Source organism: Microtus pennsylvanicus, chromosome 13 (assembly GCF_037038515.1).
Source record: "Microtus pennsylvanicus isolate mMicPen1 chromosome 13, mMicPen1.hap1, whole genome shotgun sequence".
NCBI classification, from domain to species: domain Eukaryota; kingdom Metazoa; phylum Chordata; class Mammalia; order Rodentia; family Cricetidae; genus Microtus; species Microtus pennsylvanicus.
In genome coordinates, this window is record NC_134591.1 from 70,066,329 (window position 1) to 70,091,700 (window position 25,372).

The 25,372-nt window shown below is 49.5% G+C and overlaps 2 protein-coding genes and 1 non-coding gene across 4 annotated transcripts in view; 2 read left to right on the top strand and 1 right to left on the bottom strand.

Moving 5' to 3' along the window:
- Nucleotides 1-25,372, bottom strand: part of Pla2g5 (phospholipase A2 group V) — a 124,911-nt gene that overhangs the window by 24,248 nt on the left and 75,291 nt on the right. The gene's annotated exons all lie outside the window — the stretch shown is intronic.
- On the top strand, nt 1,694-1,765 carry Trnaa-agc (transfer RNA alanine (anticodon AGC)). Its single transcript has one exon. It is a non-coding gene; the product is annotated as a tRNA-Ala (tRNA).
- Pla2g2d (phospholipase A2 group IID) lies at nt 13,683-20,050 on the top strand. The gene is made up of 4 exons (XM_075945976.1): nt 13,683-13,787; nt 17,512-17,656; nt 18,240-18,346; nt 19,209-20,050. Exons 1-4 carry the CDS (start codon nt 13,748-13,750, stop codon nt 19,352-19,354), a joined length of 438 nt encoding a protein of 145 aa, XP_075802091.1. The 5' UTR covers nt 13,683-13,747; the 3' UTR covers nt 19,355-20,050.

A 25,372-nucleotide genomic window follows, 5' to 3' on the forward strand; every position in this document is an offset into this window, starting at 1 on the left:
TCAAGAAAATGGGAGAGCTTGGGGGTGTAGCTGGATCGTAGAACACACATTTGACACCTGGGTTCAATCTCCAGCATGGAGAAAAAGAGGGGAAAATGAGGGAGAGGGACAGGAGGTGGGGGAGAGATGAGACCATTAAAAATGAGCGAAATATTTGAACAGGAGTTTCACTGAAGATGTATCAATAGTAAATTAACATGTGGGGAGGTATGGACAATTGTTTGACTTCCTCCTCCTCTTCCTCCTCTCCCTTCTCCTCTTCCTCCTCCTCTTTCTCTCCCTCCTCTTCTTTGTCCTCTTCTTTTCCCTCTCTGTTCTGCTAGAGTGAATCAGACCCCACACACGCAAGGCACTTCTAAGTAACATCCCCCCTCAGTCTGAGTATTTTCTTGAAATGATAATAACCGAGCCATTCTATTCCTAGATGCTTTCCCAAGAGAAATGAAAACATTTGTCCAAATAACCAGAAGCCTAGAGACTGGTAACCAGATAAGGAATTCCATATATCTGCACCAGGGAGTATTACTCAGCACTGAAAAGTGACACACAGCAGCAAAGACAAGTCTCCGGCATTATGCAGAGTAAAACCAGACAAAACATGTAAATGCTGTGTGGTTCCATTTCTGTGCAAGTTCCCAGAAGATGCAAAATCATCTGTACTAATAAACAAATGAGTGGTTGCCTGGAAGCCAAGTGGGGAAGTGAGCCGTCTTCATTGTGATGGCCATTTCGTAGATGCATGCAAGCATCATTTGGCAAATTGCATGTCCTAAAAAAAAAAGGTTTTCTTCTCAATTATGTGTGTTTGTGTATGTGTGTGGGGTGTGTGAGTGCAGTGCTCACAGAGGCCATACAAGAATCCCCTGGAGCTGGAATTACAAGCTGTGGTTGCTGGGAGCCCAACTCAGATCCTCTACAAGAGCCACAAGTACTCTTAACCACTGAGCCATCTCTCCGGTCCTAAATTGGATGTTTTAGCATAGCCAGGCCTTGCTGCCCTTTGGGGGAGATTGGGTCAGGACTCATTGCCAATACCAACACTCAAGTCTGCTTTACTTACATAAAATGACTTAGTGTTTGCATGCAATCTGCTTGATTTTGCCCATCTCCTATAAATCACACTAAATCAGCTCTAGAAACCTGTGATGGTCTTGTATGACTATAATCCTTGCACTTGGGAGGCAGAGGCAAGAGGATCACAGCCAGTTCCAGGCTGGCCTTGGTTACATAGTGAGTCTCTACCTCAGAAATCCAAAAATAAATAAATCACTTAATAAGTGACCTTTAGATCATGTTTAATGTAAATAGCTCTGTGTGTGTCTGTCTGTCTATCTTATACGCATGTGTGAACAGATGTGTTTGCCTGTGCATGTAGAAGCCAGAGGTTGGCCAGAGGTATATTTCTCTATCACACCCCATCTAATTTTTTGATACAAGGTCTCTCACTGAACCTGATGATTACTGTGTTGACAAGACTGGTTAGCAGCGAGGCTCCAGGACCTGCCTATATCCTCCTCACCTACAACTCAGGGGCTACAGGCACACATGGCCATGCCTGGCTTTTATGTGAGCATTAGGGATCTGAACTTGGGACCGTAAGCTTATCCAGCCAGCACTTTGTCCCCTGAGCTATATTTTCTGCCCCATAAATAGTTATTTTATACTAATAACAGGAAAAGAAAATTCATTGACCGGAGGTGTAGCTCAGTGGTAGAGCACTTGTCTAGCATGCATGAGGCCCTGGGTTCAATCCCCAGCACTGCCAAGAAAATAAGAGAGAGAGAAAGGAGAATATCTTTGTGTGTTCAGTGCACACACAAAATTTCCCTGAATATTTTTAATATTTTGTTTTATTTTTAAGTATAGGTATGCGTGTGTTTGTGTGGGTATGTGCACATGAGTACATATAGGCCAGAAGAGGGTGCTGGATCCCTTGTGCTGGAGTTAACAGTCGCGAGCTGCTTGACATGGGTGCTAGGAACTAAACTCGGGTCCTCCATGCTCTTAACCCCCGAGCCATCTCTCCAGGCGCTCCCCAAATATTCCTGATCTATGCTTGGCCCAAGCCACAAGAGTAAAGCTCACAGATACAGATTGTTAATAATATGTGTAATTTATTTTATCTCAGTCTTATTTCAGTGATGCTATAATGAGGAAAGGAGAGAGAGAAAGGCACACACACACACACACAGAAAGAGTCAAAGGGGGTTTCTGTTAACATATCTGAGGTTTGAGAACACAGCTGCGTTCTGGTGAGGACACCAGACACCTGCACCACACACTTCCAGAGGGGATGAAAATGGAGCAGCCTTTGAAGATGGTGTGGCGGTTTCCTATAAAGGTAAGCACATACTCACGGCACAAGGCAGTCACTCTACTGCCTGGTGTTTCCACAGAGAGCAGAGCACGTGCCGTGGTCAGTCCAGAACCTTCCTCACGAGTGTCTCCCGAAGCCTCACTCCCCTTGTGACAACCAAACTAGAAACCGTCTAAACACCTGTCGCATGAAGAAAGGACAAAAGGACTATGGTACGCCTGTATGACAAGCCCCCAAGATGCTACTTAGAGGCACAATTCACGACCCACCCATACACGCAACATCATGGCTGAACCTCAGAAACATTATAAGTTCCAAGGGAAGGTGGGCAGAGATGAAGTCCCCAGATTGGAAGAGTTCGTCTGCCTGAAGCTCCAGAGACCCATCTAAGCAGGATCAGGTGACACAAGTCTCTAGTTGAGAGGCTGAGGCAAGATTATCACAGAGTCAAAATCTGCCTGAGCTATGGCCAATTCAAACCTGGCCTGGGCAATTTAGTGAAGCTGAGGGTTACAGCTGTAGTAGAGGGCTTGACTGTTGCGTACCAGGCCCTGGCTTTAAAGCCCTATACCACACACACCCACACACATGTACACACTCACAGACACACACACACACTCACAGACACACACATATGTGCATATCCACTCACACTCACAGACATGCACATATACACACATACATTCGTGCACACATGTTGCAAGGAACCGCTTGTTTGTCCTGACCACCCAGAACCTAAATAATCACACAGAAACTATATTAATTAAATCGCTGCTTGGTCCATTAGCTCTAGCTTCTTATTGGCTAACTCTTTTTATTTATTTATTTATTTATTTATTTATTTATTTATTTGAGACAGGGTTTCTCCGTAGCTTTTGTAGACCAGGCTGGCCTCAAACTCACAGAGATCCGCCTGCCTTTGCCTCCCGAGTGCTGGGATTAAAGGCGTGCGCAACCACCGCCCGGCTTATTGGCTAACTCTTACACATTAATTTAACCCATTTCTATTAATCTATATATCGCCACGTGGCAGTGGCTTACTGGCAAAGATTCGGCATGTCTGATTCTGGTGGCTCCATGGTGTCTCTCCCCTACTCTGCCCTTCTTCCTCCCAGAATTCAATTTTGTCTTCCCTGCCTACCTAAGTTCTCCCCTATCAACTAGGCCAAGGCAGTTTCTTTATTCATTAACCAATGAAAACAACACATGGGCAGAAGAACTTCCTACACCACACACACACACACACACACATATGCAATAGATACACAGCACTTCTCTCTCTCTCTCTCTCTCTCTCTCTCTCTCTCTCTCTCTCTCTCACACACACACACACACACACACACACACACACACACACACACACACACGGTTTATCAGAGCTCAGCAATTTGGGCAAACCTGCTTCCCCCTGGATCTGTCTGTCTCTGCCTCCTTGTGGTGGGGTTATACGCTGTGAGAATTTTACAATACAACCCCATCAATAAAGATGGGAGATGGGATGGTGGTTGTCTTGGATTTAAGGAGGGAGTGAAAAGGACTTTTTGAGGACTGGAGGGAAATTTTGGCAGGGGTGTGTTGGAGGTGGGCGGTGGAGGTGGGATAGGTTTAGAGAATTGAGGGAGCAGGGAGGAGTGAATTGGGGGAAAGGTTAATGAGAATGGTAACAATTAGGAAGTTCTCCAGGTGTGTGTCTTTATCTCAATTAGCCAAATACTAGTGGATACGTTTTATCTTATACAAACTGTACTTCAGTAAAGGACCGGGTGGTGTAGCCCTATAAATCATGTGTGTACCATGCAGCAGGCTTTGCATTCAATGCCCAGCACTATATGACTTGGGTCCTGGTGGCTCGTTCCTGTAAACCCAGCATTTAGGAGGTGGAGTCAGGAGGATCACAAATTCAAGGTCATCCTCAGTTACTTAACAAATTTGAGGTCAACCAAGGATAAATAAAAGCCTATCTCAATTAAAAAAAGAAAGAAAGGAAGGAAGGAAGAAAGGAAGAAAGAAAGAAAGAAAGAAAATTATACCTCAATAGAAATTATCTTCAAAAACCTTTTTTTTTTTGAGATCCACCTGCCTCTGCCTCCCGAGTCTGGTGTTAAAGGCATGTGCCACCACCGCCCAGCTCCAAAAACCATTTTGTATTTCTATCACTGAGTAGATGATCTAATCGTTAACTCTGGAGGAAAGCAGTCTCAAAGGTCGTCATTCCCATTTTATGGGGGCAGAAACTGAGGCAGTGAGCTAGCTGTGTATGCACCTCAGCCCTACACAGGCAGCTCCCTGAGGGCCCTGCCTACTGCTCTGCAGGATCCACGCTGTGCCTTGACGTGCGGACAGATTTAAAAAAAAAAAGACAATAATCTACCAGCACCAGACTCCTCCAGAAAGATCACTTAACTCACGCTGTTTCCTTGGGGTTCCTCAAGCTACCATTACAGTGTGCCATGAGATGAGAGAGAGAGAGAGAGAGAGAGAGAGAGAGAGAGAGAGAGAGAGCATGCATGCATATGTGTGTATGCAGAGGCCAGAGTTTGCTTCCCTTTAGTCTTTGAGACAGGGTTTCTCACTGAACCCTGGAGCTCACCAATTCCCCTCGCTGGTCTGGCCAGCAAGCCTCTGGGATCCTCTCTGGCCCCAGTGCTAGGATCCGTGTGTGCCACCATGACCAGCTTTTTATGTGGGTGCTGGGGATTCAAACACAGGCTCTCTCTAGGGTTTGTTCAGCAAACATTTTACTGACCAGATCATCTCCCCAGCCTAGGAATTTATTTTTTCACAGCTGTGGAAGCTGGACATCTGAGCTAAAGGAAGGTGGGGATTGATCCTTCTGAGGTCTCTTTCCAGGTCTTGCCTCTTTCCTGGGCCCTCACGTAGTCATTCTTCTCTGTCCTTTTGAGTGTTTTTGTGTTGGAAAAGGGTCTAGCTACTGGCTTGGGACTTGCAAGGTAGACCAGGCTAGCCCAGAATCCTGCCTCAGCCTCTCAGGTGCTGAGATCACAGCCTGGCACCTTCTAGAAGGTCATAGCCAGCAGGCCAACTACCCTGTGAGAAGTGAGCGATGCTGGCACTGAGAGAACCCCAAAAAAAAGTAATAAAAATACAGATGGGCTTCCTGGAGGAAGGGGAAGTTTGTGCGTCCTGGAGGGCTGTCATTTCCCATAGACTTAATAGCATGCCCCTCTGTCCTAACCTTGTCTCTGGGTCATGGGCCACTGTGGGATTTGATTAATGATTTTAAACTAATTGCCTCTGCCTTCTTGTCCTACTTGCCTAAGTTAGCATCATCTCTGGATCCTTGAATAAGTAAACAAAGCAAGCCTTATCATTACTTCTCTAAGAAGGCACCGGCTGTCTGTGTGGAGCACAGGCCCGAGTTTGACAGTATCTGTCTGGTCGCTCTGGGGACCCTGTAAGGCCTTAGCAAACAGGATGTTCCCTGCTCTCCCCTCCCTGCCCGCTGCACACAGTAGGGGCTGAGGAAGTATCTGTTGAGGAGATTTGGTATTTTGGCTCTTGTGAAATTTCTTGAAAGTATTCTCTTGGCTTCCCACAGGCTAACACTGACAGCTGCATTAGCAGCTCTGGTTCTCAGGCGCTTGCTGTGGGCCATGCACACCGGCCACTGTTCTCAGCCCATGGCATGGAACCATCAGGAAGGCTTCCTCTGAGTGACTGCTTGTATTTCCCGTGGCCCCACTTCAAAAATGAGCAAGAAGAAGGGAATCGCTCTCCATGGCTGTCACTCCAGGGCCTGCTGCTGAGGGTCAGGCCCTGAGGAAGGCAGCAGGGGCTGGGATGGGGCTGCAGACAAACAAGAACCCCCAGCAATGCTCACCTTCCAACTCCTGCCTATGGGAAGTGCTAGGGGCCTTGGAAGAGCTTTTTTTTTTTATCAGTTGTTGTTGTGGTTGTTATTTATTTGTGTATAAGGTGGGCACGCACGAGCCACCACATGCCTGTGGAGATCTCAGGACAGCCTTCAGGAGTCCGTTCTCACCGCCACCTTGTAGGTCTCTCTTCTTCTTCCTCCTGTTGCCCAGCGTACCCAAGCCCACTGGTTTGTCAGTTCCAGCCGATTCTCCTGTCCTCACCTCCCAGCATGCTATAAGAGCACTGGGATTACAGATGAGTACCATGGAGTCTGGCTTTATTATATTGTTTCTAGAAATCAAACTCAGGTTACCAGATTTGCATGGCTACAGACTTTACCCACTAAGTCAACCCCAACCCCCACCCCGCCGCCGCCCAGAGCATCTTGGGTCACCCGGGATGAACTGAGAAGTTGAAGTGGAAATCCCCTTGCATGAGACCAACTCTCGTCTAGGAATGAGGATCTCTGGGCCTGGGTGTCACAGCCCTTTCCATGGGTCAGTTCCAAACCTCATTCCTGGAAGATGGAGTCTCCACGTCAGTAATTTAGCAACTATTATGTGTCAATCATTCCACCTGTAGCCTTCCCGACAGCCCCCCCCCCCCCCGGACCTCACTGTTCACACGGAAAAATTTGAGGCTCTGAGAAATGTATTAGCATTGTTAAGATGGTTGTGCTATGAACCGTCTGATGGTGGGGCAGTGACTGTTCATAAGCCAGCACATCTGGCCGTCTAAAAGGTTCCCTGAAGCCCTTCCTGCTAAGTTTGACCCCATTGCTTCTCTCTCTGTTTCTCTGTCAACCCCCCTCTCTTTCTCTCTCATATATATGTGTGTGTGTGCGCACACATACGTGGAGGCTCACTCATTAGGCTAGGCTAGCTGTCCAGTGAGCCTCAGGGACCTGTGTGTGTATGTGTGTGTGTGTGTGCAAACGCACACATGTGGAGGCTCACCCATTAGGCTGGGCTGGCTGTCTGGCGAGCCTCAGGGGTGTGTGTGTGTATGTGTGTGTGTGTGTGTCGCTCTGTGTGTGTATTTGTCTGTGTGTGTGTGTATGCAAACGCGCACACATGTGGAGGCTCACCCATTAGGCTAGGCTAGCTGTCCAGTGAGCCTCAGGGACGTGTGTGTGTGTGTGTGTGTGTGTGTGTGTGTGTGTGTGCGCGCACACATGTGGAGGCTCACCCATTAGGCTAGGCTAGCTGTCCAGTGAGCCTCAGGGACCTGTGTGTGTGTGTGTGTGTGTGTGTGTGTGTGTGTGTGCAAACGCACACATGTGGAGGCTCACCCATTAGGCTGGGCTGGCTGTCTGGCGAACCTCAGGGATGTGTGTGTGTATGTGTGTGTGTGTGTGTGTGTCGCTCTGTGTGTGTATTTGTCTGGGTGTGTGTGTGTGCAAACGCGCACACATGTGGAGGCTCACCCATTAGGCTGGGCTGGCTGTCTGGCAAACCTCAGGGATGTGTGTGTGTGTGTGTCGCTCTGTGTGTGTATTTGTCTGTGTGTGTGTGTATGCAAACGCGCACACATGTGGAGGCTAGGTTGGCTGTCCAGCGAGCCCCAGGGATCGGCCTGTGTCCACCTTCTGGTCGCCGGCATTACAGATGCAGCCACTGCGCTTGGTTTTCATGCAGGTGCTGGGGATCCAAACTCAGGCCTGGTGCTTGTTCAAGAATCCTGCTGAGGGGCTGGAGAGATGGCTCAGTGGTTAAGAGCGTTGCCTGCTCTTCCAAAGGTCCTGAGTTCAATTCCCAGCAACCACATGGTGGCTCACAACCATCTGTAAAGAGGTCTGGCACCCTCTTCTGGCCTTCAGGCATATACACAGACAGAGTATTGTACACATAATAAATAAATAAATATTTAAAAAAAAAAAAAAGAATCCTGCTGAAGCCGGGCGGTGGTGGCGCACACCTTTAATCCCAGCACTCGGGAGGCAGAGGCAGGTGGATCTCTGTGAGTTCGAGACCAGCCTGGTCTACAAGAGCTAGTTCCAGGACAGGCTCCAAAACCACAGAGAAACCCTGTCTCGAAAAACCAAAAAAAAAAAAAAAAAAAAAAAGAATCCTGCTGACTAAGCCATCTCGCCAGAAACCACTTCCCCCGCCCTCACTTGTTTTTCAGTCCTTGTTATTTTTCAGATGTACAGGAAACACATGTGCGGGGTGGTGGGGAAGCACAAACCGCCTTTGTTTTATGAGTTTTGACAGTGTGAACACCCACATCCCCAAGCTCTACAGACATAACGCCCGCAGCACCTCCAAGCACCTCTGGTAACCCCTTGAGAAGTCAGCACACACACCTGCGGTCCCCTGTCATCCTGATTCATGCAAGTGCAGATTACCTGGACAGTTCTGGAATACCTTAGAGCTGGAGTCTCTCCGCCACACCCCACCCCACCCCTGCCCCCAAGCTACTCTCTTTCCTGTCCTTACATTTGGGAGGCTCATCGGGTCCCCATGTTGTGATTCACTGACCTGGTGTCTTAGCAAGTGGCTGGGATGACGCAGGCCCATGCCTGCCGCAGCGACAGCCATGAGAATCGCTCCTGCGGCTTGAACTGCTTCCTTGGGCTTTGCTTAGTGTGGGTGGATGATACCATCACACTCCCACCCGAGACAGACTTAGCCTCCCTCATCTGAGCTCTGCCCCACCCCCAGGGAGCCCAGCTGCAAGTGGCCTCTACAGTGTTTGCGCCTGCTGTGTGTCACTTTCGTTGGGGACAGATTGAGTCCGTGGGACTGTGTGGCAAATGGAGCTCTACAGGGAGGTCCTGGAGGGAAAGGCTCTGGCCCTGGCTGGAGGACATGATTTCACCCCACGGGAGGATCTTAGGAGAAGATCCCTTTGCTCTGCGGCAGTGGATGGACGGAGGTAGCTGTATCCTACATACCTCGGCTGGCTCTTCATGTTCCCACCCCATGTGCTTGCTGGGAGGCTCAGGAGCCTCCTCCATGCCATGACACATGCCTGTTCACACCACACTCCTGTGAGACACATTAAACACCCTTCGTGAGGGGGCCCTAGCAGACTTGTGTGCTAGCCCCAACTCTGCCATGTACTCTCTGGGTGACCGTGCACAGTTCTGAACCTGAGTCTCAGTTTGCCCGTGAAATGGGAATAATGGTCTCCCTTTTCCTGATGTGGTTGTGAGAGTTAAATTCGGAAACAGTACAATGCTTGGTGAGAAGGAAGGCCTGGACGATGGTAACTTTTCCTATTCGTTTTTTATTTTTTTTTTCATTTTGTGTGTTACAAGTTCGTGGATGTGTGCACATGCCTGTGCATGTGTGTGGAAGCCAGAGTTTGACATCAGGTACCTTCCCCAATCGGTCTCTACCTCTTCTTTTGAGATGGCATCTCTCACAGAACCTGGAACTCTCATTTTGTCCTGGGTTGGCCGGCCAACAAGCCCAGGGAGCCTTCTGTCTCCATCTCCCCAGCACTGGCATTACAGGCATGCACCACCGTGCCTGGCTTTTTAACATGGGTGTCTGGGGATTAAACTCAAATTCCCAATCTTGCATGACAAGCCCTTTCATGATGGAGCCAATCTCACAGCCCCCACTGGTAGCTGTTGCTGTAGAATCTTGTCTCTGACATCCAAAGTCCTTCCTCTTTCCTTCCACCAACCAGCTGGACAGTGTGCTGGGCTGTGCTCTAATGGTCTTAGCAACAGTCTTCTCCAGCTTTGACCAGGGAAGAGAGCCAGGGCCTTCCCGACACCCAAGGGCACTTTGCCTAGAGTGGAAGCAGTGGGAGGGGTTGCTAAAACCACGCAGATGTCTCCCTGAGACCCTCATGTCTTCTGATTCTACCGGCTCACCTTCTAAAACTCTATTCTAGAGAAACCATCAAACCACAGACAAAGCCTCTGAAGTGACCCAGACGGCAGAGCTGAGGTTTCCAACTAAACCCTGTCTGCTTCTAAAGATAAAAGAAAGCTTAAACGTGGTGAAAAACATAGAAGGTCTAAAAAACAGACCCGGATAAGTTTATATATAGGGAAAACTATATCGAACTAAGACAGACATCAGATAAGATTAACAGTAGCTTAGACATCGCAGAAGAGGAGGTAAACTCTTTATTTTGGGTACCGTAAGCGGTGAGGATGTAGATGAAGCAGATGATGCTGATGAGGGGGTTAACCTTGGCTAACACTTATTTACCTCTAGCTGTGGACCAAAGTCTGTTCATGTCCCAGACTAGTTTATTTGTTGCGACTGAAAGACCCGAGGCTAGACCCTTTATAAAGAAAAGAGGTGAGTGCATGCAGCTCACACCCCAGAAGACTACATGTCCAAGACAAGGTGGCTCTGCAGATTCTTCTGGGGTGAAGGCCTTCTTGACTGAGTCACACCTCAGTTGCTGGCGCTGTGAGGGAGTGTGGAGGCGTACCTGTGAGAGGAAGAGATACCTCAGCAAGATAGGCAGCCAGAGACAGGGAGGGGTAATAATGGCCTCCCACCAGGCTTCACCTCTTTGTGTTTTGCTTTTGAAATAGGTCTTGCTAGCTAGCCCGTGCTAGCCTAGACCTTGTTCTATAGACTAGACTGGCCTCAAACACACGTTAAGCCTCTGCCTCCCTAGTACTGAGGTTACGAATGTGCGCCATGATGCGGTGCCCCACCTAGTAAAGCCCCCTCATTTCTCAATATCTCCATAAAAGGGCCAAGCCTGAGCTAATGGGGGTGCTTTCTAGACCATGTGGACTCTGCGCCTTGCAACATTCCTATTCCATGGGTGGCACCCTTGAACTTTCTCACACGGGACTATTCAAAGGGGCAGAGCAAATTGACGTGCTGCAGGTTGAGCTGCTGGGACAATGGCAGGCTCCTTAACCCGGGTAGCCTGCCTTTGAATCAATCCCATCTCCTGAGCCCTCTTCCACTCCATGTAGCTCTACCACGCCACGCACGATTCTGTGGAGGCATCCTTCACTGGGTGGCTAAGTGTGGTATGCTTTGACCAACTTACCTCAAAAATCTCCCAGCAATCACAACAGTGAGGAACTCTCGGCCCTGGTTTGCAAATGAGGATACCGAACTTCATGGAGGCAAAATCTTTTCCCAGGGCCCCAGATCTGGCAAAAGAAAGAACTAGAACCTGAGTGAGGGCTCTCTGTCAGGTGTGCCCTGGCTCTGCTAAATGTAAATCAGGGGCCACAGTGAGGCAGGGGTTTTCATCTCTGTTTGTGGCCTTCTGGGAGCAACAGAGAGATGTCGGACCCAGCTACTGTGCCTCCTGCCCAAGACAGGTCAGAGTGGGGAGGTGGCCGCAGGCCCTATCAAGAACCCCGATCTAGAAGGTTGCTTTCGGTTAAAGAGGCATGTGGGCAGGAACATGGGCCTGGTATTGAGCAGGTGGAGACCAGCCAAGAGCCAGCTGGTCATAGAAAACGCTGGAGGCCACGGGCATGTCTGCAGCCTCCCCAGGAGTGACAGTTTCACAGGAACGCTCACTCCCACGCCCATCAAGTTAAATATCACATTTCTTAAAACTTATTGAATGCCAATCACCCCTCCACTAAGTGACTTATACAAATGAGAATAAGCCAGAAGCCTCTAGTTTCTCTGCTGTTGAGTTGCTTCCTCCATTTCAGAAGTGATTGCTGGGTAAGGGACATTTTGTTTTATTTTGTTCTGCTTTCGAGAGAATTTTTGGTAGCCCAGCAGCCTTGAGCTCTCTATGCAGCCCAGACTGGCTTTGAACTTGCAGTCATCCTCCTGCCTCAGCCTCCCAAATGCTGGGATGAACTGCAGAAGGCACCGTGCCTGACTAACGACTTCACATGTGCATGGCTTTCTCATAAATGAATATTAGTTGGTTGATTGAGTTCAGAAACAAAAGGGCAGTTGGTAGAGTGCTCTGGGATCCTCACAATCGTGAGGGCGAGGCCGAAGAGCCACAACTGTGAAACTGGACTGGAACACAGAGACAGACTCTAAAACAAAGGAAAGAAGAAAGAAGAGAGGGAGGGAGGAAAGAAAGGAGAGAGGGAGAGAGGGAAGGAACCTGCTGTCACAATTTTTGAATGAACTTATTGACCAGAAGCAAGAAGGTCAGTCTGGGCATTCTGTCTCCAACAGTCACCTACAAGCATGGAAGACCCCATCTCTGCTGTTGATGGACAAAGTCTCCGGGTGTGTCCTTCAGGCAACAGCTCCGCCCTCGTTGGCTGGGTCCCTGTCATTTGTCACATTGGGATTCTCTGGAGTAAATTGGGACAGATTGTCTGCAGGCTAAGTTGTCAACACAGGTCAATGACCTTCTAATCGTGGGTGTTCTTTGAGTCAGCGAACCCACGTGATGCAATCGTTGGGCATCAGCTGGGATATCGGGACATCTCCTTCGCCGAACTTGAATGATAAAATACAGTCAACAACCTGTGTGTCCGTCTGTACAAGACTCATTATGCAGTCAGTACAGTGGTAAAGTGTGAAGCTGCTTCCCAAAACCACCTTCTAAAGGATGCTCAACAATGGAGAAATACGTTCAGCTCACACCAGGAAGTGGAAGAAAGGACTCAGGCTGGGGCCGGGGCTCAACTGGTGGAGTGCTAGCCTTGGATCATGAGGCCCTCCCTGGGTGCCAAGCCTGGAGCCAGATGGCACACGGCTGTAATTCTAGAACTTGGGAGGTGGAGGAGGATGGGAAATTCAAGGTCATCTTTGACTAAATGAAGAGTTTGAGGCCAGCCTGGGTTACACGAGACCTTGTCTGGGGTGGGGTGGGGACTAACTGTACAAAGTGCCACATGTAACGTTTTTCTAGTTTGGTATAGTGGAAATATGGAGGCAGAAAAATGAAAAAGGTATATACATAAACAGGTAATAGACAGATAATAGGTAAGTAGATAGAATGATAGATAATAGATTAGAAAGATGATTAATGTTATATTGATTGGCAATAGATAGACAAACATAATAGATTACATAGATGGCAGATGATAGACTATTGATATTCATATTATAATTTTCATGCTATTAGGTTTATTATTTGATATTAGGTGGATGTTATTTATGATATTAGATGAATAATAGATTATTGATAGATAGATAGATAGATAGATAGATAGATAGATAGATAGATGATACATACATACATACATACATACATACATACATACAAAACAGTACCACAAGGACATAAACCAAAATGCTAATCATGTTTCCTGTTTCTGCAAATGCATTTCAGGTTGTGGGTTTTTCAAGTCTTGGACCATAGGGCTGGGGTTGTGGCTCAGTGATAAAGTGTTTGCCTAGCTTATCCAAGGCCTTGAGGTCCATCCCCTAGACCTAGAAGGCGCTTGCCAAATCTCCCATTCTAGATACATGTTTCCTTTTTATCAAAAACCTGGTAGAGACCCCAATAAGTCAAAAAAAGTAACACAACCCCAGAATCATAAAAAAGGGGAAGCGAGAGGCACATGGTTTGATTCCGCAGGAGCTGGGAAGGCTTGGGTAGGATGGGTCAGGGGACCTAATATAAGGGACTGCCTACGTGGCAGGGGACTTCTGTCAGCTGCCGCTCTCACTCTGTGCTGGAACCATGAGACTCGCCCTGCTGTGTGGCCTGTTGCTGCTGGCTGGTGAGTGGGGATAGGTGTGAGGCTGGGGAGGGAGCAGGACCAAAGGTAGATCCTGAGTGTCCCACCCTAACCTGGGCTGCTCTGATCCTGGGGACACTAGAACTCCAGTTCCTAACATCTCCACTAACAGCAAGGACTCATCAAAGGATGCTTCTGGCTTCAGCCAGAGATCTGGGGCAGAATGAACTGTGTGGTGTTCTGGGAAGAGGATCCCTCTCCCGCTGGCAGGGAGGGGATCCGGGGACATTTTCTACTCACTCTTTAGAAGATCAGATATAAAAACATGGTTGCTTGCATATTGGCTTTCATTTTCTTAGTCCATCTCAAGATACATGATTTTATAAAGGTCATTCATTTTTCTTTTCTTTTCTTTTTTTTTTTTTTTGAGGCAGGGTTTCTCTGTAGCTTTTGGAGCCTGTCCTGGAACTAGCTCTTGTAGACCAGGCTGGTCTCGAACTCACAGAGATCAGCCTGCCTCTGCCTCCCGAGTGCTGGGATTAAAAGCGTTCATCACCACTGCCCGGCAAGCTCATTCATTTTTTTAAAAGTGATTTTATAGCCAGGCAGTATGGCACACACCTTTAATCACAGCACTGGGGAGGCAGAGGCAGGCAGATCTCTGACTTTGAAGCCAGCCTGGTCTACAGAGAGAGTTCCAGGATAGCCAAGGCTACACAAAGAAACACTGTCATGTTGTCTTGGGACTTCCATACCCTTGAGAGGGACACTTGCCCAGGGCTACAGGGAAGCCCATTAACAAGCACGCAATGGAACTACAGAAAATCATCCTTCAACATAGAGACCATGCAAGGCAGAGGCACACTTCTTAGGATCCGCGTTCACCCACCACCTCCTGGCAATACACGCTAGGCCAAACCACCCGACCTCTTCATCTCCTCAGCTCCACAGCATCCTCTCTCTGCTGCTGAGGAGACATCCTAGTGAGAAAACAGTGACCAAGCCTTACATAGAGCTTATCATCCTCTGCCCCCAAGGGATTCTTCTGACCATGTATTCCTCATCCCTGGGAGTGGAGGGATGGAGGAGAACCAAGGACAAGCTATTGAGATAGAAATCTCTGACGAGCTTTGGTAGACATCACTTGGGCTTACTTCCACAGGCTTGGTTTGACTCACTGCCAAACCACACAAAGCACACAGAATTTCAACTGAATGCATTGGCAAGGGAGAGCTGCCCCCTTCGGGAGGGAGCTGAGTTGAACTCGATAGGGATAGCCTCGAAGCAAAGAATTAGAGGGCAAGCCTGGTATGGTTGGTGGCTTACAACCAGAATCCCAGCACTCGGGAGGCTGAGACAGGAGGATAGTCATGGGTTCAAGACCACCTTGGATTACAGAGGGAAAAATTGTTGGGGTGGGGGTGTGGGGAACATGGAGTGACAGAGAGGCCAAGAAAGGCAAGATTCTGAATTCAGATCTTCAGTTAGTGCCCACGGTGGATCCTGTCTTTGCAGTCAATTGCTTTGGGGATCTCCATCATGGAATCTGAGCCACCATCCCAGGTGGCTATCCTGGATGATTCCCGGGGGGCTGGGGTCATTTATCAGAACAGTCAAGGATTAGCTAGGCTTGTAGTCAACATCCCTTACCCAGGAGCACTGTGTCAAACAGGAGTGTGCACACAGAGAGGACACCACCACCCACACAATAGCCAGTCACTTCTAATTACGGCCCAGGGCCACCTGCTTATGACCTTCTCTTTGTCCACTGCATGAATGTCTCCTAATGCCTCCTTTCTCACATTAGAGTCCTCCAGCATGGGCCTCGGCTCTCCTTCATTTTTACTGTGTTCCTGAAGGAACTCACTGCGATGCCAGGCCAGGAACAGACAGCTTGGTCCCATCTCCCCTAAGCCTGTGGCTGCCCCTGACCTACATTTCCTGTGTTCTCGACACACACTCTTTTGTCCTCATCTCGCCTGTTTCTCCCAACTTTCCCCAGAATTCATCGATTCCATATATTTTATTTCTCCTAATTTAACATAATGTGCTCCTCTCTCCCAATAAAGCAGATTTCCCTTAAGATCAATTCTAGCCAGCAGCTACGAGGCCTGAAATGAGCAGCATTGATTTTTAAATCACACTGCCTCCTCAGAGACTTACCGGGCGCTGTAAAACTCAGATTTCTCTAGAGAGGAAGGCACTGGTCGTGGGAGGAGGGTGAGTCAGGCCCTCTCTCTTCATTCTGAATAGGAAATCAATGCCCAGAGACAGAGAAGCCAGACAGCATCGGGTTTGATTCTGGTTCGATTTTCTTCCGTCTATGACCTTGAGTAAATCAGGGAGCCTCGATCTGTTCATTCGGAAAATGAGGCTTACAAATGAAATTCCTGGGCTAGGGGGACAGCCCAGTTGGTAAAGATCTTGCCTTGAAAACATGAGAACCTGAGTTTGGCCCTCAGAATCTGAGCGGGTAATGCCAGGTGGGGTGGTTTGTGCTTGTAATCTCAGTACAGAGACAGGAGGACGCTGGTCTCACTGGTTTGCCGGTCCAGCCTAATTGGTGAACTTGAGGCTAATGATAGACCTCGTCTCAAGGGCAAGTGGGCAGCGTTCCCTCTGTTCTCTCTACTCACATCTGCATGTGCCCAGACATGCACAAACACACACAGGTACACACACAGGCAGGCGCGCGCGCACATGCGCGCGCGCGCGCACACACACACACATTCTTGGCAAGGGAGGCAGAGGCAGGCAGATTTCTGAGAATCCAAGGCCAGCCCGGTCTACATAATGAGTTCCAGGTCAGCCAGAGCTACACAGTGAGACTGTCCCAACCAACAACAACAAAATGGAATTCCCAGCCGGGCACGGTGGCACAGATCATAATCCAAGCACTTGGGAGGTAGAGGCAAGAGGGTCAGGAATTCAAGGTCAGTCTCATCTACTTCCACACCTGTGCTATCTGAGACACTGCCTCAACTCTCCTTGCCAAAATAAGAGGTTCCCACCCCCACCCTCATGTACCAACTCCGATTTTCACAGCAGCTCCACGGTGATGTGTGACGATCACGTTGGAAGAAATTGAGAGAGGAGGAAATGAGAGCCCTCCAGACCATCACTGCCACTTTTTTGTACACCTAAAGCTGTTCCAAAGTAGACGTTCGTTTATTGAAAAAAGGATGGAGAGGGCTAGAAAGATGACTCAGGGGTTAAGAGCACCTGCGGCTCTCGCAGGGGACCCAGCTTCATTCACAACACCCACATCAGGCTGCTCACAAGCACCTGATTCTATGCAGTCTTTGAACGTCTGAAGGCACCTACACTCATGTCTCCACACACGCATGCACTCACACACACACACACACTCACACACACACACTCACACACACACACACACACACAGAGAGAGAAAGAGAGTTAAAAATAATCTTAATAAACCTTTAAAAGGGGGATGGAATCAGGAAATTAATACCTGAGAGACCTGTTACTAAGGACTCAGTTCCAGTCGCTGTATTTTTTATTTTCCCTTTTCAGTTCTGGGCACAGAACTCTGGGCTGACACATGTTAAACTTGGACTCGATCACCAAGCTACCCTACCCTAGCCAACACTTTTTAAAATACCAGTGGCAGCTGGCACTATTTGATAGCACCATCATTTCAAGTCCCTTGCCTGGCCCAGCACAGTTGAGCCCCCACACCCCCATGGGATCTTGGTACCCCCATGACCTTCACCCCTTCCTTCCTTATTTGGTTGTGTGGCAGGTATAACTCCAACCCAGGGAGGGATCCTGAACCTGAACAAGATGATCAAACGTATGACTGGGAAGACAGCCTTAGTCAGCTACCGGTTTTATGGCTGTCATTGTGGATTTGGTGGCAAAGGAGAACCCAAAGATGCCACAGACAGGTATACTCCCCTCCCTGACCTACTTCGGACTCTCTCCTTCCTTCCATGTTTATAAAACGCATTTTGTAGTGCATGTACTATGTCCTGGGAACTCTGCTGAGGCTAATATAACCCCAGTCCTCTTGGAACTGGCCTTCTAGAAGGTTCCCCAGAATGCCTTGAAGTCCTGGCATCTTCCGAACCTGGGACTAATATCCCACACTCCTTGTTGCCATTATATGTGGTATTCTGAAGCCCAACCTCCTTGCCTTTTCTTATTTGATTTTCACAATCATTTGGAGGGTCAGCCAGACAAGTCACGTGACCTTTGTCAAGGGTCTCAAGCCCCAAATTTATGTTTCTTCATCTGTGATGGGGGTGATACCAGCACCTCCATCATGGGCAAGTCATGGGGATTAAGAGGGAGTACGTGGTTGGAACAAGTGTCTGGTGTATGGGAACCCTTGACCAACAGAGCTCTCGTGACCTCAAGGGAACCCGAACGTCTTCGATCATCCCTGGTGGACGTGTGGGGGGAACAGGTGGTGACCAGAGCTGACCAGTAACTCCTACAGCGGTGTGCCCTGCCTGCCTCTCCCCATAGGTGCTGTCAAAAACACGACTGCTGTTATGAACACCTGAAGACGGATGGATGCAGAACCATGACGGACAATTACAGATACAACATTTCCCAGGGCGTCATCCACTGCTGTGAGTATCTGAGGGCCAAGGGCTGGAGCTGGGAAGTCCTAGCCCTCCCTGCCTCTGTAGACTTAGTGACATTACGTAAAACACTCACCAGCTGATGCTGTTCCTCTCCCATGAGACAGTAGGGAACAGGCAGAACAGGGTGGAGGTATGGAGAGGACCAAGGGGACACCCTACCATTTGTTATCCAGATGCCAGGCCCATCACTGACCAGCTGTGTGCTCAACACTTTTTAACCTCTCTCAAATTTAGTGTCCTCCTTGGTAATCTGCAGAATCAAGATAGGAAGAACTTCAGGGGGTGCTAGCCATCCTCATTCTAGTGGGGGAACACATAGGTATCCCCAATACGGCCTTTCTTTTTACAACCCTTGGATCCTCATAACAGCTCACCTTAAGGTTAATGGAGCTACAGAAGCTAACACAGACGCTCACCTGGTGGGGACACTCACTCACTATCCCAGCTTTCCTTCAGAGCGTTGATCTGAGCCGGGACGGCTCCTTCACACTGCCTGGTCCTCCTGCTGGCCTGTGCTCCCCATGCTTCGGCTTGGCACGGCTTGTTCATTCTGTGACCCTCTACCACCTGCCTTCCCTCCTGTCCATTTGGCTCAGCTTCCTCCCTCCAGGACCAGCTTCTCAGTAGCTGCTCAGTGACTGTAGAATGAACGGATGTGATCACAGGAAAGGGAGCAAGAACAGAGAGGTGGAGGGCATGCACACCATCCGAAGAGGCTACTTGGAGGTGGTGGTGTCACCAGCGATGAGCAGGGACCCCGTGTTGCTTTTGGGACCCCCTCTATACCCCACAGGCAGTCTCAGGAAGGGACAGATACTGAGCCAACCCCTGTTTCTTTCACCCACAGCTGACCAAGGGAGCCAGTGTGAGAAGCAGTTGTGTGCTTGTGACAAGGAACTGGCCACGTGCCTGAAGGAAAACCTGAGCACCTACAACAAGCGTCTGCGGATGTACTGGCGGCCCAGCTGCAGGGGCAAGACTCCCATATGCTAGGAGAGCTCACTATCTGTCCCCTGGATTGCACCCTGTTCCAGGGCATGTTGAGCACTGAAGTCCCCTGCAGAATTGCTGCCTCCCACCCCAGTGTCTAGTCTCCTGGACCAGCTCCTTGCAAAAGGGCCTGGGCTTGAGGACTTCGCCTTGGTGTCTCTCTGCTATAAGGGACCTTTTTGTCTATCTTTGGCTGTTCTTCCTTCAAACTCTGGTCTTTCTGGGCCTAGGAGAAGATCTCACATATGAGTTCAGATCCCAGCCCTCTGGCCTGTGTCCTTCTCCCTAGCCCCATTTGGTTTCAGTTGGCAACCTGGTGCCCAGGTAGCCTCCTAGAACTCAGCAGGGACACCATCACCAAGGACTTGAGGGCTGGGGGAAGCTGTAATCTTGTTGCTCTGGGTGTTGGGGCCTGGCCTGCTGTTTCTTGTCTATCTGTGCTTTCTCTGGGGTCTCCTGCTACAATGTAGACTCAGGGGCTCCTCCTCTGGAAGCCCTTCTGGGCTGGCACTACTCCCCATTTCTAAAGGTTCCTTTGTGCTGGACTCTCTGGGTGACATTAACACCCCACATGTCTCCTGAGACCAGAGTGGTGAGATGTCCCTAAGGCTCCTCTCTTCCCAGGCCTGATGTCTTTCTCTGGTTCCCTGGAAACCTTCCTTTCTCCGAAGAGCCCTCTCAATAAACCATTAGCACAGAGCCCCTGACTCGTGTACCACCTCTAGGGAGACACATCGCAGACAGGTAACAGACAGGCCCACTGTCTTCGTGTTCTTCCTGCCTCCCAGAACCATGGACCTAATTGCAAAACCCAGAGCCGATGCTGTAGCCAAGGAAAGTGTGTGTTCGTTCATCAGTGGCAGAATCAGGGGGAGGCATCCTTGGAAGCTCAGCCTCCCGCCTGAACAAGGATGTGTGTTCTTCTAAAGGGGAGAGGGTGGCTGGGGAGACTCCCCTGGGTAGATAGTCTTTTTCTGCTCAAATCGATTCAGCCTACCTTCGTCCCTGCTATAAGGGTTACAGAGGCTCCCGTGGTTGGCTGATCTGGTGTAGTGTCGGAAACAGACCTTGACAAAAGGGATCATCTGGCAAGGTCTGAGCTGGGATTTGCCTGGCAACAACTCTTTCAGAGAACATCTGTCATTCTTGTGTGATTAGCTGTACTTCGAGCCACGGCTGAGGCACCTAGAACCACCCACGCCCTCCAGCCTGTGACACACTGCAGGGAATGACAGAGCAGTCATTCTCCAAACCCTAGCAAGGCAGAGTACAGAACTTCCAGCTGTGGGCTCTGGGTTCAAGTTCCCACGGTTAAAATGCCCACTCTGGTGGGGGCCGTGACAGTAGGAAGTTGTGTGTGCGTAGGCCAGGGCCTACAATGCACGAAAAACTGCCGCTTTATTTTTAAAGTCTAATAAAAAGGAATCCTAGGCTTGGCGTGATGGTATGGAAGGCTGAGAGAAGAGGTGGTTAGTTCAAAGCCAGCTGCTTCTCATGCTCCTGAGGGATTCCCCAGTTCCTCGTGTGTTAGGTAGAGAGGAAAACAGGAAGGGAAGGGGATCAGTGTGAGCTCAGTACTGTTAGTGTCCACGCAACTCTGAGCGCAGTGCCAGAAGCCTGTGGGAAGCCCTGGGTTCTGTCCCCAGCACTGCACGGGAGAGATGGTGTATGGTTGGTGGCTGTAACCCAGCACTCAGTGGCAGAGGCAGAAAGGTCAGAAGTTCAAGGTCATCCTTAGCTACGTCAAAACAGACTGGGCTAAGCAAGAACCTGTCTCAGAAGAGAGAGAGAAAGAGAGAGAGAGAGAGAGAGAGAGAGAGAGAGAGAGAGAGAGAGAGAGAGAGAGAGGCTGGCTGGAAATTGGGGGTGCAGTATGTATGGAGTGAGGGGAGCTTGACTTGACTCTTGGGTGGCTTGACAATGTCTTCAGAACCTGGTTTCACTCCTGCCCCTTGCTGGGCCACCCTCACCCACTGTTCCAGTCCCCAACCCCCCTCCCCCCACAGGCTCCACATGGCTCCAATTGCAACTGTGGTCTCCCAGACCTCAAGACAGTACAGTGATATTGTCTCTTCCACCTCGCAGCAGCCACCTTTCCCTAAGGACTAGCTACCCTGAGCTTGAGCAGGCTTAAGAGAGTAGGGGTACCCTGGTTGGTCCAGACTGTCATGAATTTAGTTGCCCCCGAGAAGATACGTTGATCCAGCTTGTGACCAGCACTTCCTGGTCTGCAGACATCAGCTTTGAGGCTGTGCCCTAGGTGGCAAATTCCATGTTGTTACAAAGTAGAAGCTGCCTCTATTTTGAGCAAATGCTGAGGCGGAAGTGGCAGAATCTCACTGTGCACACAGACACTGCCACCTGTTCAGCAAGACCCACGAGGCACAGAATGGTAAGCATCTCACCCGTGCGTGTGACTTTTTCACGGTAAATCAGAAAGGAGAGGGCGCACCAGCTTATCAACCCCAGTGGGGCTGAGGACATAGCTCAGACAGGAGAGTGCTTGCCTAGCATGTACGAAGTCCTGGGTTCGGCCCTCGCAACAAATAAAATGGGGTGTGGCGGTGCACATCTGTAATCCTAGTACTCCAGAGATAGAGGCAGGAGGATTAGAAATTCAAGATCACCAGGAGGTGGTATCACACGCCTTTAATCCGAGCACCTAAGGCAGAGGCAGGCAGGTCTCTGAGTTCGAGGCCAGCCTGATCTACAGAGTGAGTTCCAGGACAACCAGGGCTACAGAGAAACCCTGGGGGAGCAGATGGGGAATTCGAGGTTATCCTTGACCACTTACTGAGTTAACGCTAACTTGGGCAAGAGACTCAAAGGAAAACAAACAAAACAAAAGACAAAACAGAAAAATCAGACCCGAGCTCTTACGGAAGACATCAGGCTTAGAAAGACTGTAAACAGCAGCTCCCTTTCCTGGGACCCGTAGAAGGAGGTCTTTGCTCGCCTCTGCCTCAGTTTGCCCTGAGCTCTGTGGTTCATCTGGCCTCCAGCTTCTGACTACCTTAGCTGGCCACCGAGGTGCCCCTGCCTCCATACCAGCTCTCACCGCTCCCTCCAGTAGGATCCTCGAGCTTCCTAGCCTCTTTCACTCCTTTTCCAGCCGTTCTGTCCCCTGTCTGAAGTGCGGAGTGTGACATCAGTGCTTAAGATCGGAATAAAAGGACCCGTGGTGGCCAATGGCCACACTACCGGGGGACGTCAGGATTACTTGGTACATTCCAGGCCCACGGACCCAAGGGAGGCTGATGTGGCTTTGTGGACTGTGGCTTATGAATAACAACAGGGTGGAAAGACACACGTGTTTGTGACACTGTGACTCACAACCGAGAAGGGCTGTCAGTGTCCCAGAGGAGGGGTGGCTGATAGAATCAGGTGGGGGGGGCACTGCCAGAGTGACAAGCCCAGGCTGAGGACTGAGATGCTAGCTGCATAGGTAAAAACACAGGAGTCAGGACCAGGATAGGCAGATGGAGCCTCAGGCAGCCATGTCTGAGGACTTCTAAGCAAGAGATTTCTCCTTCTGAACAAATTTTCTATCACTGAAACTGGGCAAGAAGCAGAAAAGAGGGAGAGCTCCCAGGGTGCTTTTGCCCTCCACTCATCTCTCCTACGGTTGAATCAAGGACAGGGCAGGAGGCCTTCAGTCCTGGCCTGCCAAGGAACGCCCTGTGGATCAGAGGTGGGCAGCTCTGAAGACCTGTCAAAAACCCGGGAGCCCACTCCTTCCCCACTGCCTTAGACTAAGGTGTTGTTCCCCGCACTACAGAAACTTCAGGAATGAGTCAGCATTGATAAGCAAGCACCAGGGCTGGAATTCGAACCCAGCGCTCCCCCGCTGCAGGGCCCTGTCCCACCCTTCCTCCTACTCACTTAACTAAGATAGTCTCTGATTCAGCCCTCCAGGGTACTAGCCAGGCCCAGGGACTGTGCTGTGAGTGTGGGGACCAGGGAAAATGGTTATCGTCACCAGCTGGTGGTAATGGTGTTCAAGACAAGCCCCATGGCTACAGGCCTGTAACCCAGGTTACTAGGGAAACTGGGAGAAGAAGATCCCAAATTCAAGGTCAGTTTGGGATGGAGAGTGAGTTCAAAATCAGGCTGAGACACTTAGTGAGACCCTGTCTCAATATTCAAAGTTCAGGGTTGGAAAGACAGCTCAACAGCTTTTAAGTCCCAAGTCCCAGCCTCATGGCCTCCATCTTTGGAGGCCAAAATCTTGACCACTCCCCCAGTCTATTTCAATTGCTTTCCCTGAAGCTCCTGCGCATTTGTGGCTTCCCCAGTTCCCCCTGGGGGCCACCCGAGAGTGCAGGAATCCCATTAAACCTGGAAATTTTTTAATTTGGCTTGTTGTGATTTGGCTTGATTGGGATCTTTGTGTCGGCAGAGAGCTCAGGTTAGGAAAATTCCTAACACAGCTAAGGGCCCTTGCTGTACAGTCGTGAGGACCAGAGTCAGGGTCCCAGAAACCACATACCATGCAAATGACCGTGCATGCCTAGAATCCCAGCTCTGAGAGGAACGGGGAAAGGAGGGTCACTGGAGCTTTCCAGACTAAAAGAGAAAACTGGAGCCCCCAGGTTCAGGGGGAGACCTTGCCTCAAAGGAATAGAAAATTGATGGAGGACACCTGATGCCCTTTTCCGGCCTCTTCTTCCATGTATGCATGTGTGCACACCACACACACACACACACACACACACACACACACACGTGGGAAGTTTTCTCTAGGCTAATGTTGCCCAACATGAGCAAGGTCCTGGGCTTCATACCCAAAGGGGGCCCTTCAGTGGAACCCCACTTTATCTCACACTCCACCCCTTCCCAGCCCTCTGGCCTCGTGGACTCAGGGTTCTACCTCCAAGGAGCAGATCAAGGTGAGGTGACTGGCGATGGCTGTGACCTGTCCCTGCCTGTTTTTCCAGCTGGATCCTGCCCCAAATACCTGTGTTCCTTCCATGCATCTTCTCCTCCTTGTGACGTGCTTATGTGTGGCTGGCCTCCTGCTATCCCACACCCTGCCATGATGTCCTCTTGAGGAAGACTGGAGTGTAGGGACATTTTCACTTGGAATTTCTGCCATCCTCCCTCATGTGTAGGAGCTAGCAAACACCCCTGTCTCCCAGACAGCCCAGACAGGCCCACCTTGCTCTCCCTAGACTCCTAGGGTTGTTCATTTGTTAGTTTATTTGTGACAGGGTCTCAGGGAGCCTTCGCTGGCTTTGACCTAGCTGTGTAGAGGAGGATAAGCTTGAACTCCAAATCCTCCTGCCTTCACTTTCTGAGTTCTGGGATTACTAGTGTGTTCTATCACACCTGTTTATGCCTAGAGTGATGGGGACCAATCTCAGGGCTTCCTGTGTGCTGGGCAAGGACTCTACCAACTGACCTGGATCCCCACCACTTCCTCTGAGATTTTTTTTTAAAAAAATGAAAGTAAAGAGGGTATTTTGAGAAAGCTAACAACTGGCCAGGGGAAGCAGGCTAGGCTTCCTCTTGATTCTTTTCCAGTTTCAGCTTCCTCTGTGAGGGCTAAAGTTATGTTTTAAGTTTAAATTACTGTGTTTAAGAGAGCTATAAAACAACAACAACAACAAAAAATGCTTCTAAGGTGCCCTGGTATGTTGGGGGCTGCTGTTCGGGTAAGAAAACAAGCCCACTGCTTTTGCCTCTGTAAACAGGCTTGATTGCCCCAACTGCATTGGATGTGTAAGATCACACATAGGTGGGAGGTACATAGGCAAGGAGGACGTCAGGATGTAAGTTTGTTTCTGATTGGACGAAGACAGGAAGTACGTAGTCTTGTTAGTTTTGCCTTTATAAGCCTCTGAGTAATACCTGGTGTGTGCCCATCGTCCTGGCCAGTATTTAATAAAGCATGCTTCAAACTTGGCTCAAAAATTGAGGTTGTGATCTTATTCTTGAGCACACCGGGATTAAGACTACCTAAGAGCCTTGCAGGGAAGTGCTTCCAGTTTAACAAGCTCAGCCCCAATCCCTATCCTTGAC